The 20383-nt window shown below is 41.7% G+C and overlaps 1 protein-coding gene across 4 annotated transcripts in view; it reads right to left on the bottom strand.

Moving 5' to 3' along the window:
* Positions 1 to 11293: 11293 nt before the first annotated feature.
* elf1 (E74-like ETS transcription factor 1) overlaps positions 11294 to 20383 on the bottom strand; it is a 40471-nt gene continuing 31381 nt past the window's right edge. For 3 of the 4 annotated variants that reach the window (XM_088384185.1, XM_088384191.1, XM_088384177.1), the window contains exons 3-9: positions 19132 to 19306; positions 17278 to 17379; positions 16582 to 16743; positions 16426 to 16509; positions 15074 to 15266; positions 14359 to 14679; positions 11294 to 13778 (exon numbers count right to left, since the gene is read on the bottom strand). In XM_088384185.1, coding sequence (XP_088240311.1) covers positions 13010 to 13778; positions 14359 to 14679; positions 15074 to 15266; positions 16426 to 16509; positions 16582 to 16743; positions 17278 to 17379; positions 19132 to 19306 — 1806 coding nt within the window. In that variant the 3' untranslated portion in view covers positions 11294 to 13009. Of the gene's footprint in view, positions 13779 to 14358; positions 14680 to 15073; positions 15267 to 16425; positions 16510 to 16581; positions 16744 to 17277; positions 17380 to 17898; positions 18131 to 19131; positions 19307 to 20383 lie in introns of those variants that run through there. The other variant, XM_088384199.1, reaches the window with a different exon arrangement.

Raw genomic sequence — 20383 nt, 5'->3', positions numbered from 1 at the left:
GGTTAAATTTTGAAGTCGGGAAATTAACGTAGAGTTTGTGTTTTGAAGTAGGGTCAATAACTTGGGTTGAGGATTTCAGTTAGGGTTTTACAATATGGCCACTTCATGTACTTGTACTAAGAAAGTGCAGTATATATTAATGATACACACTCCACAACTATCAGTTGTGTCTTCTCAATGCACAACACCTTTAAATATTTCATAAAGCAATTATGATTATGAGACATTACAAATTCCGAAGTGTATTTGATCATTTCAAACAGTTAAACAAAGAAAAAAAAATTCACCATTATTATGGTTGCCATTCCTGATTTCTTTCAATAAAATGTCATTGAATATTAAACATCACATCTTCTGTCATTACTAAAACAATACGAGCGCGCTCAAAGAGACGTGACTTCCCTCGGGTGCGCTGAGTCAATGCGGGATTGAAAGTAATGCAATCCAGATCATTCTTCACTGAAAAAAGCAAAAACAAAGAAAACAAGATGTCAGTCAAGCATGTTCCAAATGCAAACCAATGCACTATAATGTGCTGCATCTTGACCTCAGTGGCTTGTGGAAATGTCGCTGATAAAATACAATTTCCTTGTGGATGAAAAAGAGGGAACGATATTAGTGATGTGCATTCCAGTTCTTTTAAGTGAACTAAATCTTTAGAATCAGTTCACTCAAAAGATTCGTTCAAATGAATCGTTCAACGAACCTCCCCCCCCCCCCCCCCACACACACACACACACGTACTGATTTTTTTTTTTTTTTTTTTCAGGGCGGGTGTGGCACTTTTCACTTACCGTATTTGCCGGTGTATTGGTCGACCTTTTTCGATCCAAAATCGACCGAAAAAAATCGACCTCGACTTATACACCGAGTCATAAAATTTAACTTCGTATTCATCGCTTCAAATGTGATGGTAACCAAGGCCGTTTCTCATGCATCTCATTGTGCGTTGCACTTAGAAAATTTGAACCGGGCGGCGTGCGCGAGTGCGCGGCCCGCTGGAAGTCGAATGAGGCGCCGCCACCACCTCCGCGGTGCTTATAAACAGCCGATCCGCTCGGCGGGGGCTATTTTCGGCCACTTGGCTCGTGCGCACGGCCTCCCGGATGTGCCGGGCGGGTGCGCGAGCTCGCCGGCCGCTGGAAGTCGAATGAGACGCCGCGACCACCTCCGCGGTGCTTATAAACAGCCGATCCGCTCGGCGGGGGCTATTTTCGGCCACTTGGCTCGTGCGCACGGCCTCCCGGATGTGCCGGGCGGGTGCGCGAGCTCGCCGGCCGCTGGAAGTCGAATGAGGCGCCGCCACCACCTCCGCGGTGCTTATAAACAGCCGATCCGCTCGGCGGGGGCTATTTTTGGCCACTTGGCTCGTGCGCACGGCCTCCCGGATGTGCCGGGCGGGTGCGCGAGCTCGCCGGCCGCTGGAAGTCCAATGAGGCGCCGCGATCTCCTCCGCGGTGCTTATAAAGTGCCGATCCGCTCGGCTTGGAGCTATAACAGGTGTTGTGCTCGATTTGGTTCCCCCGTGAGATTTTGTTCCCCCTGCCGCGGGAGCGCGCACGCCTTGTTTGGAAAGCGAAAAACCGATCCCGTACGGCGTCGTACGGCGTCAGCACTATGTTGTTTTCAATAAAAACATGAAGAATTCACGTTTGCGTCAGTCAATTTTAATTTTTATAAAGGATTATTCTCATTTGATGTCTTTAAATTCATCCGCGTTCTGCCATTGAAGCGGGGTGCATTCAAAGACCAGTCGTAAAGACGGAACACTCACTCACTTCACCAAAAAGCAACGATATAATTACGTGAGCTCTTTGCATAAACCTCGATGCAAAGAAACTCCTCCTTTTGGGTACCGTTACATGCTACAAGGAGTATATATTACAAAGGAGACTTTATTCTTAATTGTAATCATCATTCATCCATCCATTTTATTACTCAGGTATTTTCAAAGCGAATTAATATTGTTGCATTTATTAATTTGCTTTAAAATGACAGCGCAATATAATTAAAAGCTGACACTCTAGCAATGTCAAACGTTTTCATTGAAGAAAAAGCCACACACGTTTTGTGATCAAATCTTTCATAACGACAATGATTTGAGTGAATTGATTTGAATGAATAATTGAGAAGAAATTTCAGTTCTGAAGGCTCCTTTTGTCCCAAGCAAAGTGAAAGGTGGTGGGATAAAAATTGTAACAGAAACGCTATAAAAAATGTCAAGGCGTGAATATTTGTGCCCCCCTCCCATTTTGAGAACGGTGAGTCCTGGACATCGACTGGCTTTTTTTCTGTCTTCCTGGGGGTCTGCTCAGGTAGTGTGGCAAATTTGAACAGGTTCCCTCATTCCTGGCCCAAGTTACAGGGGGGGAACATATCCTCACGGGTGGCCCGTGAGGATATGTCCCCCCCCCCCCCCCTTATTTTGAGAACGGTGAGTCCTAGACTCCAGCTGTTTTTTTTCTGTCTTCCTGGGGGTCTGCTCAGGTAGTGTGGCAAATTTGAACAGGTACTCCTTGTAGCATGTAACGGTACCCAAAAGGAGGAGTTTCTTTGCATCGAGGTTTATGCAAAGAGCTCACGTAATTATATCGTTGCTTTTTGGTGAAGTGAGTGAGTGTTCCGTCTTTACGACTGGTCTTTGAATGCACCCCGCTTCAATGGCAGAACGCGGATGAATTTAAAGACATCAAATGAGAATAATCCTTTATAAAAATTAAAATTGACTGACGCAAACGTGAATTCTTCATGTTTTTATTGAAAACAACATAGTGCTGACGCCGTACGACGCCGTACGGGATCGGTTTTTCGCTTTCCAAACAAGGCGTGCGCGCTCCCGCGGCAGGGGGAACAAAATCTCACGGGGGAACCAAATCGAGCACAACACCGGCCTCCCGTTGGTGCCGGGTGGCGTGCGCGAGCTCGCCGGCCGCGATCTCCTCCGCGGTGCTTATAAACAGCCGCATGCGCACGGCCTCCCGGAATTTGAACACATTTCGTCAATAAATTTCGCATATTGAATTTTGAAGTTTAATATAATGCAACAATTGAGCTCGACTTATACAAAGGATATATCATAAAATCGTAAATTTCCGTCGAATTTTAGGGGGTCGACTTATACACCGAGTCGACCTGTACACCGGCAAATACGGTAAGTTTTTTCCCTATTGAAGTGGCCTGTGATTAGGTACACCTCATGGACACTACAATAGGTACACTACACGAGGTAAAAAAAAATGAATGAATAAATAAGAAAGTTTAGCGAACGATTCAGTGAACGATTCTTTTGAACTAATATTTTGAGTGAACCGATTCTAAAGATTCAGTTCACTTAAAACAGGAATGCACATCACTAGTACAAAACAGTGCATACGACCGTAGGTTGCCAGGTCGACATAGCCGACTGGTTAACGTCACGAGCTCATGCTCGTTGAAAAGTTGGTTCGAACTCAGGTGTGAGAGTATACCTAAATATACTCTTACACCTGTTGTTGCATAACGGCGCATCCCTTCATGCAATAAAGTTAGCCGTTAGCTTGAAGAAAACGCGCATTAAAGAAGTGTCGTTTCAGTGAGTGGTTCTTTCTTTCCTTGGGAAATTGTAAATCGACATTTTGGCTTACATAGTTCACGCCAAGAGGGAGGCAACACGTTCACTGACTGATCCGTTGATGCACAGGAAGGAAGGAAGGAAGGAAGGAAGGAAGGAAGGAAGGAAGGAAGGAAGGAAGGAAGGAAGGAAGGAAGGAAGGAAGGAAGGAGGTTCCCTCACTGATCCGTTCTCGCGATGAACTGGAAATGCGAATCACTCACTCATCCGGTCACTCACAGATTCGTTCGTTGGTGACCGGGAAATGCAATTCACGACTCGTTCGTGAACGGGAAGCGACCTCATTTTCTTCTTCGTTTTGTTTTACGGCCAGATGGCACCAGCTTCAATGGGCATTACTGACACTTACTGGTTGAAGTCATATGAACTGAAAAAAGAACGAATCACTTTAGGAAGTGATTCGTTCACTCTTGTTCACTGAAAAGATTCGTTATTTTGAACCCATCGTTCACTCACGAGCCAACACTAAATGACATATTAGCTCATGCAAATATGTATGGATCGAGCTCAGGCGGCAGCAACCATATTGTTATTTTTAAATCAATAATGTCGATGGCCCGGAGGAATATGTCGAGTAAAAAGAATAGTAGTGCTATTTAACAAATGCAATAATTGCAAGCATACGTCAAATGTACTGACAAGTGTATTGCCAGTGAAAAAAACCCTGAGGCGCTTCGGGAAAGTTCACATAATCAGTTCATTGCTCCACCTCATCACAGGCTTTATTATTATTATTATTATTATTATTATTATTATTATTATTATTATTATTATTATTATTATTATTATTATTATTACTATTTACTAAGCCTTCATGTATAGATGCTGCTGCACTCGCAATGTGGTGGAAAAGGTGTGTGTGTGTGTGTGTGTGTGTGTGTGTGTGTGTGTGTGTGTGTGTGTGTGTGTGTGTGTGTGTGTGTGTGTGTGTGTGTGTGTGTGTGTGTGTGTGTGTGTGTGTGTGTGTGTGTGTGTGTGTGTGGCGGGGGGGTGAGGGGGGGTTCCACAAGAAGCCGTTGCCGGTTGTTACGTTGTGAGTCTCACAAAGTCTCCCAGGAATCTTTTGTGTTGAGAGCCAATTGTCACGGAAGCCTTGAGAGTCCCTTTGAATGTTGAATGCTGGTAGATACACATATTGAAGGCTGCTCACTGAGCTCTCATCACGTCTGTTGGGACACTACGTTCAATATTAGCTACAAAATTGGCGCTATAAAAGCCACTGAATCAAACACAATCCGATTTGATTGTCATTCAAAACTATTTTCACCATAGGAAATGGAAATAACTGGATCTAGGGTCAAACTGTGTACATCACAACAACAGCCCTCTCATTGAAGAGACTGGAAAATGTTGTGTAAATGCAAAAATAATTATTTGTGAAAAGTTTATTAAAATGTATAAATTTATTCAAATGTAAAAGCAGAAAACCTCTTATTTACTAACGTTTTTATTAATTGACAGGCAAGTACGAAAACAAGTTAACCACTGCCAATTATAAAATATAGAATTCACGGATTTTAACACAAAGAATATAAAAGGAAAATTGAAATGGAAAGCACAAAGTTTGATACAATACACAGAGTGTGCTATTATCCAAGATGACAGTCCATGTTTGGGGGAAAAAAGGCAAAAGCAAAACAGAGCTTTGATCCTTTGATGCTCACGAAAATAAGCTCTCATGAGAAACACTGCAATCTTGTACTGAATTGTAAAAAAGTCACAAAAAGCTGAGCAAAAAAAAAAAACAAAGACAGGAACTGAACATTGGGGCAATGTTACCATAGCAGCAGTTTTATAAGAATAGGAGGAGCGATGATTGAAATTTAAAAGACCCCAGTTGTGTCATTTGTGCAAGTCTTACGACACCTAAACAGTGACATGAGAAAAAGATCTTGAACAAAGCAAAATGTGTCATTGCTTGATTATTTGACTACGACTGTACATATTTTGCTGACTCTGTTTTATTTGGGGCTGTCTGTCCAATTTTTAACCCAGCAGTTTTAAGGGTACGGTGACCAGATACAGAAGAATTTCGACTCAGGCAATTGAGACTTAATTAAGACTTGCATTTTTGGATGGAATCCAATTTTTTGTGGTGCAGTCCTAAGCGTTCACATTTCATATTAAATGCGACCGCCGTCCGTCTGGTGTGTGAACATATGCGCCCCAAAGTAATCCACGTGGACAGAAGAAACAACATCAGTTGTTTATAGAAATAAATCTGATCCAACGCGTACGGTCCCGGGCTTATGTTTTTAGTACCTCATATATACAGAGAGGTTATTTAGGAGAAGTAAAAATACAGTATTTGGGGGGAGGGAATAACTCTGGGACGGAATGGTGTGTCCGAAAATAGAAAATAACATAAGAAAAGGAAAACATTTTATGTTCAGTCCAGCGCTATTACAATGAAAAGACAATTATTTTCAATTGATACAACAAAAAAGTGCAACATCGCATCACGCAGATGTGCCAATTGGCAATAGTAGTTAAGAACATGAGCCACATAAGAGCTCATTGCCATTAAGTAAATAAATTGCACTTGGAATAAATGAAAGCAAAAGCATTATTGTCCTCCTCCTAGGAGCCCTAAAACCGACGGCCTGAGGGCAAAAGCTCAAACTCGTACCGGAGTGGATGATTAGGACTACACAAAATAACATCTGCCTTCCTAAGGACCTGTTTATTACTGGTAGACATGAGCCGGGCTTACATAAATCCGACACGCCGATATTTTTCCAGCGGAAGGCTACAGAGGCGATTTGTTTCAAACAAGTTCAGATTTCCAAAACATGCAACAGTACAGGAGGATCAAATGGATTCAGTAAAGGTTCTTATTTTCCTTGTGCAATTGTTGATAAACCTTTTTGGAGGTTCAAAGCAAAGTTTATTGTCGAGGACCACGCCAAGGCCTAATTTGTATTCCTCCACCATCTCAATATTAGCACCTTTAATAAAACTAGTTGGGGAAATAGAGGTCAAGTTCCTAAAAGCAGCTATCATGTCTTTGGTTTTTGTTACATTCATTATAATCCGTCCAGTTCTTTACTGTCTTTGACACAGTACACTTTGTATATTGGGATTTTCATAACATTAATAATAACTTAAAGACTAAATGCTTTTTTTCCCTTTCCCAAAAGAAGGAGAGATATCAAACAGCGACACTTGATCTATGTTAAATATCATTTTGTTTTTCTTGCTATCACATCACAGTGTGAAATTGATTGAAACACAAAAGCTTTGAAAACAAATTGCAAGAATAAATTTCATCAGTATAATCATCTATTTTTGGTTCCTGTTTTAACATCTGACTCAAAAAGAGTCAGTGCCTCGGCAGTCATTAACTTCACTGCACATCACTGAAGCTTGGAGGTGAAAGAGATCAGCTGATCCTGAGACGCTTTGTCGCATCTTGCTCAACTTTGCAGTCCTGAATGGCTCTGCCTTTGTCTTAATAATTTTGATGGCCTTAGATCCACCCATACTTCCCGGTAAAATCTTGTTTTTTAATCTGTAGTGATGTTGAAATGATGATGAAATAGAAATGTGCTATCAGGAAATGCCTCAGTACAATGCAGTTTGACACTCACTGACAGACATCAGGCCATTCTGTATATCACAGGCGTCAAACTCAAGGCCTGGGGGCCGGATCCGTCCTGCCACATCATTTTATGTGGCCCTCAAAGGCAACTCGTGTTTTGAAATGTTGAAATGTCATAAGTCAATGCAAATTTCCGTTCATCTATCCATTTTCTAAAGACCCAAGATAATTCAGCAAAGCCTTCTAAATCAAAGATCAAGTCAAATATTAACCTTGTGTTATCCTACAGCACAAGCCCCATGGCAGACTTGATTGCATGTATTTTAAAGTAACAGATAACCCAATACAATATTATTTATTTATTTAAATATTTATTTATTGCCCCTACAGCAATATAAAGCTAATCAATAATATTGCTACGGTTGAACTCTGCTTTGTTTTGATCTCATTTCAAACACTTCTTCTCCTGCATCTTGTAAGCATCCATTGTAAGCATTCAGGCGGATGTTTGCTACTGTTTGAATGAGTGGAAGAAGCGGACTGGACGAGCAATTCTCAGGTGAGTGCTGTTCAAAGGAGCTTGGCCCCTCTTCCTCTGCCACCCAGGCCCATCCTATTATCAAATGAAGCCCTTGAATAATTTATTTCCTTTTGTTACATATTGAGAAAGCGTACTCCCCCCCACCACCTTATTTTCATTTCAAATAATCTTCACGTGCGGCCTTGAGATGGCAGTGTTGCCAGGCTGGGAGAATGGGGAGCAAGGCATGAGTTGGGGCTTTGTTTTCGCTTGAATGACCTGCAGGGAAACACTTTTTTTCCTGTGACAGCACATCGCCATCTAGAGTCGAAAGAGGGGAATACCATGTAATAGCGTTCCCCCAATTTACAGCATCGTTCTGAGGCAGAAAAAAAGTATTGCTACACCGGTGGTTGTCAAACCTCTTGCATAAAAAGCATAAAAAACAAAAATGCCTTCCAAATGCCACCATCATGGCCAACAATAAAATACAGCTGCAGAAGGCTTATACATGAACATCGAAAATGAGACAGAAGTTTTACTTCTAAAACATATTACTGTAGGCCACTGTAACATTTTTCACAGTTTACCATTAGTTCAACATTGGTGCACTTAATCATATGAAAAGCACAAAAAACCCCGCTTTTTATGAGTCAGTTAAAATGTGTTGCACACAGCTGAATAAAATTGTAAAGACAAATCAGTTCCACTGAATATAAATATAATGCACTTGAAAGTAAAAATACCATCGAATTGTACTTAGGGGTGCACTACTAGTTGGAAAAGCTAGCATTATGTCAGATTCGGCGCGTTCGGAAATATGCTCAGAGTTTGCACTGGCTCACTCCGAACATTTGGAAGCTCAGTGTGTTGCTTAAATTTGCCATTCAGAAATTCAGAGTGCAGCAAAAACGGAGTGTCAGTGCGCGCTAGTTGTTCACACTGGTGACACGGTGAGCAAGTGCGTCACATAGCACAGATGGAAACACTTCAAGTCCAGCTGCTGTTTGGTTTAGAACATTGGCTACGTTTGGAAATGAATAGGAGCGGTTTGCCCACTGTCTTTCCTAACACAAACAATCTCGGAAATGTGCACGAGTGTCAGAATGCAGTTTTTAGCATGACTTTTTAGCAGTTTTGGAGATGACTGAAGGGCTGCAAGGTCATACATTACACGTGACAACTTTTTTACATCCTACCGTCAGAAGAGACAGCTGACTATGTTGGGAACAGTCAGGAAAAATAATATAGTGTTGGAATTGTATATCTCTACTTCTCATCTCTTCTGAATGTTTGTATAATCTAAAATAAAGTTCTTAATGGTTTAACTTCATTTTATGACTGTTTTGAGTGGATTAACACAATACGGGTCATAATGACCCGCAACATAATACATAAATGTATTTTTTTCTCAACATAATACAAGGGTTAAGCACTTTGTTGCCCCCTAGTGGGCAGGTATTATGACGTTATAAATCCACTAACAATTACCATTTCATCTATGCATTTTACTCAAGATTTAGGCTACTGTTCCCAATTGCTATTTGTGCAAAGATTATTATACTCAGATCTAGTTGTACAGTTATAATTTAGTCAGTATGTAAAGGTAACGTTGTAGGGCCGCCACACCCGGGTCGTGAACCCATATGGTCAGGGAGCGCAGAGTGCAGACCACTGAGCTAAAATCACAGCCTGACAATTCAGCGCTGGCAGGTTAGCCTGACCTTTAACTAACATTCAACGTACGCTGGCATCCATTACAAATGTACATTATTTAATATATTTAGTTCAATCGTCCAGATATGGTGCAAAGAAATGTTAAACGAGGTCTCGATTTAGACGTCTAAATCCAATAAATGAAAACCTCACTGTACATTAATCAATGAAACCAAGTAATCCAACATTTTGTCATCATTCATACAATCTACAGTTGGTTTGTAATTAATATTTACTATTCAATGAATAAAATTGTATCATTTAGATAAAATAAACTGGTTATAGGCAGTTTAAACTGAGACTAGACATTTAATTGTCGCCTCTGGCTCAGTGGGATGAGAACAACACAAAAAAAGACAAGTGATGCCACAGTGAAGAAATTCCCTTCCTACAGCAAATAAAGGTATGTAGCATAAAATGAAAAAAAATTCAACTTTATTGTAAAATTGCTTTTTCTTTGTTTTTTCTGTTGAACAACAAAAAACTGTTGAACACATTTCATTCGACAGCAAAAATATATTGGTCACAAATGTTTGCCATTATTTTCTGTTTGTGTTTGGTTTCAAGTCTTATGTTTTTCTATGTACAATTTTTTGTTTTTAATCAAAACCCCCAAATATATTGCACTAATTTATCTAAAAATTATGGGATCTCTTTTCTTCGTGTTTCAGGTGTGGATTAAAAGAAAACAATAATTACAAGTTTTTATTGCATGCTTTTCATATGCTTTCAGTTTGAAACCATAGTCACTTAAGTATTTCAAACTATTTCTGACTTTGTGTTCAGAGTTTTGCTATTGTCTTTATTTAAATAAAAATCATTGGAGTTTTTAGATATATTTTCCAAAATTAGGTGATGCAAAAAATATGCTTTACAAATGTATCATTGTAAAGTTAGTAGGGTGTTTTGTTTTTGTTTGGTTTGGTTTTAGCTAGACCGACACAATATTCTTAGCTGAATAGCGTACTATAATGCCAAAGTCCATAGTTATTTTATTTCCTCCCACCATTGCCTTTGTTGCAGGATGTTTGGTGCACAAATGGCACATTCTGCCATGTTGCATTTAGAGCATCTAGTCCCTGCACCGCTTCTCGCCACGCGCTGGAGGCGCCATTGTGTCAGCCATCATCCTTCAAGCTCTCCCACAGGGAGGTGCACAGCAGTAAACACTACAGCTGTGTCAGTGGCCGTAGGCAACACCGAAATAGCCCCCCCCCAGCCCCCCCATAGAGGCTCGTGCCATCTTTTGACTTTCTGACTCATTAAGCAACAGAATAGTGTTAGTTGCCTTTTATCATTTAAGTCTGCCATAACGAGTTCACTGTCTGGCAGTTGTGATTAAATGGAGGCTTGTTTGTTGACGAAGGGGTTGATTTTCCCCCCTCTTGTTTTCCAACAGGAACAGTGCAGCACAAGGGTGAGGATGCAAGTAGGCAAGCCCCAACTGCAGACAGCTTCCTCAGCCAGCACCCACGCACAGCCACAATCCATGCAGCAGAAAGACACGCACATGCTCTTGGAAAATCCATCCAAGTCATTCTGCTGCGGTGTGGTGGTGGTGGTGGGGACAGACTTGGATGTCTGCAGCTGTGAGTGTGTCAATTGCTAACATGCTAATATATTCATCCACCCGCAGCCATAGATCTTAAAAAAAAAACACTCAGTGTGAGCGAAAGGGCCCCCATATCCTTTGCACCACAGAGCTTTTCTCATTCAAACATGCTTTCTGAAATGTTGAATTTTTCCCATCATGAGGGGCAGAGTGTCTTTGCTAACAATAACCATTTTTACTGTACAAAACCAACCTTGCAATACTGGTTTGCAATGAAACTGTGTCCTTAGTGGTCCTCCTTCTCGGAATGAAACACCAGAGGAAAATGACTTGACACTGTGAGCCCTCGCAAACTGATTTTGTCTCCAAGTTTAATGGTTCTGCATGTTTTTTTTTTTCCTTTTTTTGGGCTGCTGTGTGAATTCTGGACATCTGTTGTGTCACAAAACAAGGAAGAAGCTTTATAAGTATACTCGGCATTAAGAAGGCCACTGACAGTTAACGGTCAAGAAACAACAGTGCTTTAAGGCAAGGTTGGTCTACATAAAGGCTAAGTATATGGAGCAAATAAAGCAGCAGCATAAACAAGATTTGGATAAGAAAATGTCTCCAGTGTAATTATTGATTGTCATTATCTTGCATATATTTGAACAGTATGTATACATTCAGCTTGTCCTTACAGAACCAAACAAACTAAGACTAGGAGTTTATATAACTTCTGCTCTGTGAATCAAGGTCAGTGTATCTGCATGACCCCTCTGTGCCTCCACCCATTGTAGAGAAAGTTTGGCCTGTTTAGACACGGCACTATGGCTGATGGGGTCCAATCATAAATCTGGCCTCGGGTGTTGTCGGCATGGAGAATGCACACACTGGATTCACATGTTAGCAGGAGCCGAGAGGACGTGTGAAAATGAACAAAATAGCACTGGTTCAAAAGAGAGATGATATATGACTTTTATATCCCCATACTGATTGCTTCTTTTGATACTGACTCTTGAATGCTTTTAATGCAAGACAACTACAATATCCTTGCTAAACAGAAGCGCGCACACACAGCAGGATAATAACAACAACATGTAAGGGGAACGGAAACAAGGGTAAGAGAAAAGCTGTTTATATATTTATGGAAAAAAAAAAGTTTGGTCTTCCTCGTACTAAACATGTATATATTCTTTGTATTTTCCCTCATGTAAATAGAGTACAAATGTGCCTTTTTTATACAGAATTTAGAAATTCACAAAATAAATAAAATTTGCCGTGGCCATAATAGTGAATCTCAAGTGTATTATCATTTGTCTATACAGAGAGAGATCCATGCATATTCTGTCTCATATCAACAGGATTTCAGCCTCAAAATCACCAGCTGATATAAAAAAAAAGTTTTATCGAGAATTTTGTCTTTGCCTCCAATCCGGGCCAAGACTTATTTTCTTCCAAATGCCCTTTCCAGTTTGGAAGCATGAAGTAGTCTACTAGAGAGGACTTTGCCTTTTGCTTCTAAGAAAATAAAGTAGTACTATGTCCCAAAAGCAGTCATCAGGGTCCTCTTTGCATTTGAGGGTCTGCAATGATGCTCAGTGGTTGCTGGCGTTCCCTCAGCCAGAAAGTCCAATTTCCTTGCTCCGTTTCGTTTTCAGTTCCCAATGTTTTGGTTTGTACTGAGCCAAGCCTCTTTTTTTTTTTCACCATTTGCATGTCCACTGACATTTAAGACAATAACAGAATAACTGGCACAATTGGCAGAGAAGCTTCCCTGTGTCATCATCCAATGGCTGTTCTCCTTAAGCAAGGAGGTTGGTGCGTGAATATCTTCGCATGTCCAAAAACTGAAATGTGACATCTTTAAAAAATGAGACACTCCCTTGATACATTTCTTTAGGCACATGATCACAGAAAAGTGCGTAAACGATTCGATCTCGAGGCAGAACTGAGCAGCCTGGAGGTGCAACAGCTGATCCTGGATCAGATTGCAGCAATGTGGAAGAAAACAAAAACAACCACCATCATGTTCCAAATGGTATTAGGGCTGCTTTTTAGTTGAGCTTGAGAAGAAGAAACAGAAGCCAGTCAGGCCTCCGCAGGCTCTGTCTTTATCTGGATAAAGTTTGCGGGCACCTGCATGGAGAGGGGCAGCTCCTGCAGGCCTTTGATGGCCTGTTGGGACTGCAGAGACATCTCCCCTCGCACCTCCAGCTCCTCCACGGGGGTGAGGCCTTCGCAAGGGCTGCTGCTCTGGCAAGAGAGTCCACTGAACCCCGTCTCGCCGGCAAGCTCCTGGCCATGAGCGTGGCTGGTGTCGATGATCACAGTTCGGTACTGCAGCTCCGCCTCGCTGGTGTCCATGTTCTCCTTGGCAAAGGTGCTGGCCAAGGAAGGATCGCCGTTGACCATGGACTGGAAATAGCTGGAGTCCAGCATCTCCTCTTTCACTTGCAGCCCGCACAAATCGCCCGATTTCAGCACGGTGGCGATGACGGTGCCGGGTTGCTGCGCCACCATGGTCTGCCCGCAGGTGGTGTTGATGGTGAGCAGGCGGGGGAGGCTCGAGGCGGAGGAAATGGTACCCGGGCACGTGGTGGAGGCCGACGAGATGGCGGACGTGCCGAGGTTGGTGACGAGCAGCTGCTGGGGGAGGCCCTCCTGCAGGCCGTTGGCCGCCTGGATGGTCAGCACATCGCTGGCTGAGGTGCTGGTGGGGGGCATGGACTGGAGGAGGACACGAGGGGGGGAGCAGTGAGTGGGGTCCCCGTTGGAGAGGACAGTGGTGAGGGGCAGAGACTGAAGAGAACTCGAAGATGTCAAGACAACCGGAAGTGAAGCAGTAGCATTCATGGCCCTGGAAAGAAAACAAAAGGAGGACTCGAATGGAGAACAGTCATAAGAAATGATGGAAAATCAATTAGTAATATATGTCTACACACCATCGTTCAAATGCCAAATTTTGTACTGACCCAAGCCAATTTTTTCTTCACCAATAATGTGGTCAGTAAGCTGTATAACAAATGACATTTTTTCCCAAAAGGGTAAAAAAAAAAAAAAACTCTTACAACTGAGATGTGACGATGCTCAGAATTGCATCACGTTCACACTTTTTCAACAGAAGTCAGCACCATCCTACGATTACTCCAAATAAAGTTCAGTTGTTCTGGTATCTGATATTTTGTTCTGCTTTCCAGTAGAAGCCTGAAGGCTTTACGCATTTTGAATTGTTCATAGTTCTGTGCACCTTGTCTAAGGCCCGAGTTCCAGCTGAAGAAAAACAGCTCCCAGGCTTCACAGTAGTTACAATATGATGTTCTTTTGGAGTTTTGTGTTTGTATCCAAACACTTTTGAAATGATGGCCAAAATGTACAGATAATATAAGAGTATCAAAATACCAATAAGTGCCTTGTGTCTACCAAGAGTGCATGTGTACCTCATAGCCTGTGCCATGTCCGCCCCCTGGTTAGCTTGCAGTATATGTAGGAGTTGTTCAGCTTGTCCTCCCTGCGCTTCCTGCTGCAGACATTGCTCGACGGGCTCTTTCTTCATCTGCTTGACCTGCTGGTGAGCCCTCCCTCTGGAGCCCCCCCGTGCCACAGACCTCCCATTGGCGGACCTCTGGGCGCTGTATTCGTGACCATCAGACCCTGCGTCGTCGTCCTCGATCACCACCAGGTCAGCTGGCATCTCCTTGAACTGGTAGACCAGACGCTGACCTTCCACCTTAGCCAATATGCCTCGCTGGTAGTAGTACCTGCAGTTAATGAGTGTAACATTTGATTGGAAATCATAGAAATATTACCTGAAGATTTATATTTCAAGATGTCATATGCTTTTTTCACACAGGTTGTGTGCTTGTAAGCGAACTTGTGAATTGTTAGCGTATTAGCTTTTCTTATTAGAAATCGCACATGAGTCGAACCCTAATTAACTCAGCAAGGTTTGCTAGCATCTTGAATCAGTTCTCATTAAAATAAAAAAAACCTGAATGGTGATTAATAGGCAAGATGTAATATACTTATCAATCTGCCTTAATGCTTTCTCAATGCTTTTTTCTGCCACTTTCTACCACATTTCCACTGTCAGTGGTGTCAAATGTTCTGCGCAAATACATTTCTCCAACAACGACAAGCCCTTTCCTTTTGTACCTGAGTGCTCGTCCCATGGTTTCGTAGTTCATGTCGGGCTTGTTCTTATGCTTGCCCCAAAGCTTGGAGACTGCCTTGGAGTCAACCAATTTGAAGATGCCTTTCTCCCGCTGTGTCCATTTGATATATTTGGGACATGTGTTCTTGTCCTGCAGTAAAGCCAGGAGAAATTCCCACAGGTAGATGGTGTTGCCTGCAAATGAGAATGGGGAAACAAATTTGCATCCGCAGTTTTTTTATTCTACATATATTCAAACACACATGACATCCATGGAGTGCACTTCTATTATACAGTTCACATTGTAATGTGTTACAATGTTTCACTTGAGAGCATTGTATTGTCACTGGTCTTCAAAAGCATTAAGGGAACGAAAGAAAAAGGATATACAAAGGAACCTATGTGAAGTAAGCAACTACTAGTCATTAAAGCATTAAGGTTGATTCTATGACAGCTTTGAAGTCAGACATGTCCCACCTCAAACCAGGAAATTTGTATTCAACTAAGGTGAAAGCATTTAAATGTTATTTTTATTTTTTTTTATTTTTTTTTTGCCTATACTTAACTGGGATAGTATCGAAGTCTGATCGATAAGTGGGGAATTTGTTTTGAACGCAGGATTAAATGAGAAACCGATAAATTCATTTTCCTGATAAAAAAAAATACAAACTGAGCTTGTTAGTAAAAAATGGCCTTTTGTGCCTTTAATTTCTTTACACTTGAATGACAAGTAAATTACTTGTTCTCCGTGACAAGGTTAAGGTTACTGTTTTGATGAGGCTATTATTAACATTAACACGAGTTAATACATGTTTATATTTACATTTAATTACTTTCAAATGTAAGAATTAAATTCAAAATGCCTGTACTAGAGTAAATGCAGATTTTATCATAAAATGCCCATTATTTCCTAGTAAATCTCAACAAATTAGGGAATGACATCATCCTGGAGAGGATCTTGTTCGACCTTGTATTGAGTGCATGCGTGTGTCTTGGGATGGACCCGAGAACAAAAAGGCAGGAAGTCGATTAGTCTAATGTGCAATATGTTTTAACAAGAGGTGGTTAAAAACAGTAACGCTCCCAGTTGTCACCTAAATCCCAGCCGATGTGACAGGGTGATGTATATGGGCGAGATTAAAACGTGTCACCCTGTGCGGTTGGTTCACAGCAGTCTCTGACAGTGGAACATCAATGTGCCTGCAAGTGCGTCCCTGCAGGCCCTGCGAAAACCATCATTCACACCCTGGCTGTTTGCACACAGGGTGACACAGAGTGCGCTCCACCAGAGGGGGAGAGACCTTGGCTTTGATTGGCTCGTTATAAGGGAGGCACACTTGTTATTGAGGCTTACCTTTGCCCTCTTTGCTCTTCTTCCTCAGTGGCAGGTTTGGGGTGGAGATGGGGGAGCATGAGCGCACTGCCCGGGGCTTTCTCACTGAGACAAATTGAAGAGAGCAATGTGTTAAAAAAAAAAAAAAGGCACCATACAACATGCCAACAAGCTCACCTTTGTTTTTTCTCTGTGGCTTCAAAGGACATTTTTGGGGGATCTCGTCCATGGATGAGGTGTCATCATCCGGCGACATGTCAAGGGCGGCGTTCTCCATGTGGTCGGGCCTTAAGGGCGCGTACGTCAGGTCCCCCTCGAGCAGAGTACCGTAGTTGTGAACTACACCGCAGCGGAAAAGGCCAAAAATAAAAAAACAGAGAAGCCACAAAATTGTTGAAAACGTGGCTTAATTCTGCTTGAATACATTTTCAAAGTAAATTTATTTTCAAAATTTAAATTAAGGCATTCAAGCTTAGAGGCTCCACTCTATATTGGCTTTTGATTGTGTTAACAGCCAGCACGGTAGGATGAGTACTTGTTAGGTCGAGAGGCTTGTGGTTTGAAGCTCTTTGAAGCTTGCATGTATATCCCATTTTTATGTTTTTTGTTTCCAAGCATTCTGGTTTCCTGCTAAATTGTCTGAGTGTCAATTGTCCATAAATGGGAATATGAGTGGCATGGATTGTTAGTCTATATCTGCTCTGTGAATGGCACGTGACCCTCTTGCTCGGTCAGCTACGATAGGCTCCAGCTCACCCACGACCCAAATAAACGCTCTAAAAAATGAATGTTCTGATGAAAATAACAACATACCCTTGTGAAAAAGTCAGATTAATATTCTAGAAACAGCCAAATTTGCAACAGACGTCTTACACATGCGCTTTTCGTCCAATATGTTGTTTGGTGACTCCATGTTGAGCAGAGCCGCAGCCGCCTCATTTGTCTCCATACTGTCTTCTGTACCCGAGACAGTTTCTAAAAAAGAAAGAAAAGAAAGGCCAGACACATTAGCTCCTTCAATGTTGTCAAGAAGCGACAGCTGGTCCAGATTGCACCCCGCCTCTCACACAAATCCACTTGCAATGAGCGCCAGCCACGGTTATAATAGTTTTGGATTTGTTTTCATTATAGTTAGCATTTATGTTGTTTATATTTTTGCTTTTCAAATTCAATTAATTTTACATCCTTGCTTACATAGCGCTCTCACAACGGCTTTCGCTGCAAAAGCGTTTTACAAAAACATAAAATAACAATACAACCTAAAATATCACAAAGAACATTGGCAATAATAGAAACACAAATCACTATCCCTCCATATGACTTGTTATTTGAAGCGGTTATTGATGAAAGAAAAGAGATTCAAAGTCTCCTCTCAACAGAGGCGTTTGCTCCAGCTAAATTTGAAAAGTAAAAAATCAGCATGGACAGTCAGAAAGACAGAAAGATGACAGCATCAACTTCCCCGTACATGAACCATAAAAAAAATTACGTTACCGAACATAGTGTTCCACGAAAGAGGAGTCACATCAAAAGCGTCTTGCCAAGTGACGGGTGCCGCACACCACTCAATGCTGCTATGCTCTTGATTGTGGTTAAGGGTGACATAGTCACCGATGCAATTTGGTTGCTTCATTTATCGTGGCACTACGGACACTCATACAAGAAATGCTATCATCTAGAACTCACGCACATGCATGCCACTCACTAACTTTAAGCAACATTCAAGATGAAAGGTCCCTGATCTTTTGCCTTTGCTGATGTCACAATTGTCAAGCATCAGGCCCGCCCCCTAACAGCCAAAATGACTTTCGAGTGTTACCATTGGGGCCACTCCATGTCAGATGTGACTGCTGTCATGCACGTATACTTGTGACTATCATCAAAGCAGGGTGATGGAGAGGTGAAATTGTCAAGCACTTCCCTCAAAAACTGGACACCTTGAAATATTGCCAAAGTATTCCTCCCATGAGTTACTCGAATGTTGGCTGTTAGGGGCAGGCCAGATGATTTGTGGTTGTGACATCAGCAAGGGCAAAGGGATCTTTCATCTTGAATGTTCTTGAAGAAATTAGAGCACAACAGCCAAATATTCACATGGCCTCTCGCAATCCATTTGTTTCTGTCTCCATTCAAAGATATCTCATGAACTTGAACTTGCTATGGATTTCGACACGTCAATCATAACTCAACTTCAGAGCTGCCTTTGAAGTGGTCGATCATAAGATTTCAAATTGGCTCGAAAACATACAGGCTCAGCACTTTCTTGTTGATTATTGGCCCAGCTCGACACGGGCACTTGTTCAAGGACACCGCTGTGTAAAAGTACCATTACTCTAAGTGACTCGGGCAAAAATCTCATCACTATATTTGACTCAAATGCACATTCACAATATTATCAAAATCGGTTTGGATTTAAAAGCCGCAAGTGCGTGGAAACCAAACTGAATCATTCCACTTTAAAATGCCGGCATATGGAGATACGTATCAAATCGTTGTCTTTGAAGGAAACGCCACAGTCGCAGGTTCATTCGTATGAATCACACCGAATCGTGTCATTCCACTTCAAAATCAAACCGTTCTTGAATGTTATTACACCCATTTTGAGAAATGTATCAAATCAAGAAACGATTTGGTACATGCGCCCCTACTATACTAAGTACCTTAACTTTATTTCTAGAAAATAGACGGATGGACTCTTCTAGCTCTCTAGATGTCAAGTATTCCAACCTGAGAGGTCCACGCCTCCCACCAGGATGGAGGGCACCTCGGCCACGTGCATGGCGTTGTCCATCATGATGCCGTTGGTCACTTCGTCTGACTCGAGGCCCGAGTACACCTGCAGCAGATCTGTGGCGGGCACCTGCTCCACGATCACGGCGGGGAACACAGACGGGTCATCCAGCTGTGACAGATGCACACAAACACACCCACACACATGACTAGGAGGCAGAGCGTTGGCTCCATCCAGTGTACATCGTAAAGGGTACATAAAATACCCTGGTAGATTAATATCACAGCCTGATTTGCTGGCTGTTATTTTTACAACCGTATAAAAGCAGGCTAGCACTATGTGCAATTTGGGCTAATGTGTAGCAACGGAGCAGAAAAGCTCATTTCGAAGGCACTGCAGTAGTCCGCGGGGAGCCAACCGAAGAACAAGACTGGCAGCAAAAGTGAGCCTACTTCACCCACAGAATGACTACTTGGCTGGGAAATCAAATAAAACCACTCACTGTGGATGCTATAATTGGGAATTTTACACAAAATGTGCTTTGGAAAACCTTCCTGGGGGAATCTTTTACGTTTACGTTTTCGTGTTGATTGCCTCAATGTAAAATGCTATTATTTGCACTCCACTTAAAATATCATGGTTGAATTTATTGAAACGCTAATGTTGGTTCCATATTTACTCACCTGCCAAAACATCAAATCCTACCATTAAACAGATAGTAATGCAGATTTGTTTTTTAAACACACAGAGAATTATTACATATCCTGTGATCAATGTCATACTGTATCATACAAGCAAAGTGTTTCTAATGTTTTGGTTACCTTATACTGCTACTTTGTGAATAAACATATTTAAGAACAAATTATTTTAGAGAAGTACATCTCGATTCTGAAACAAAATAATGCTTGAAATAAATGAGTGACAACACTTTTAATATTGAAAGATATTTCTTCATACAGTTCTTATTTTTTAGTTTTATGTACCCAATGAATTGGCCGACGAGTGTGGGGGTTTTCGTTTTTACCACAAGGTGTTTTGTGTAAAGGACCTAAACCTCCACAGTTTACACTAAATAAAAGTGAAAATAAAAACAAATAGAACAAAAATGAATAAATAGATTGATGTTGGCTAGTTGTGGGTGTTTTTAGGCAATGCAGTTACATCACAACTCCACTAGATAGCAGCATAGTCCACACCAAGATTACCCTGTCTGTGGCGCCACAGTTGAAAAACTCCCTCAACTCAGGT

Source organism: Syngnathus floridae, chromosome 1 (genome assembly GCF_059516105.1).
Source record: "Syngnathus floridae isolate MCC-2025c chromosome 1, RoL_Sflo_1.0, whole genome shotgun sequence".
Lineage (NCBI taxonomy): Eukaryota > Metazoa > Chordata > Actinopteri > Syngnathiformes > Syngnathidae > Syngnathus > Syngnathus floridae.
This window is presented reverse-complemented; position numbering and strand designations above follow the sequence as displayed.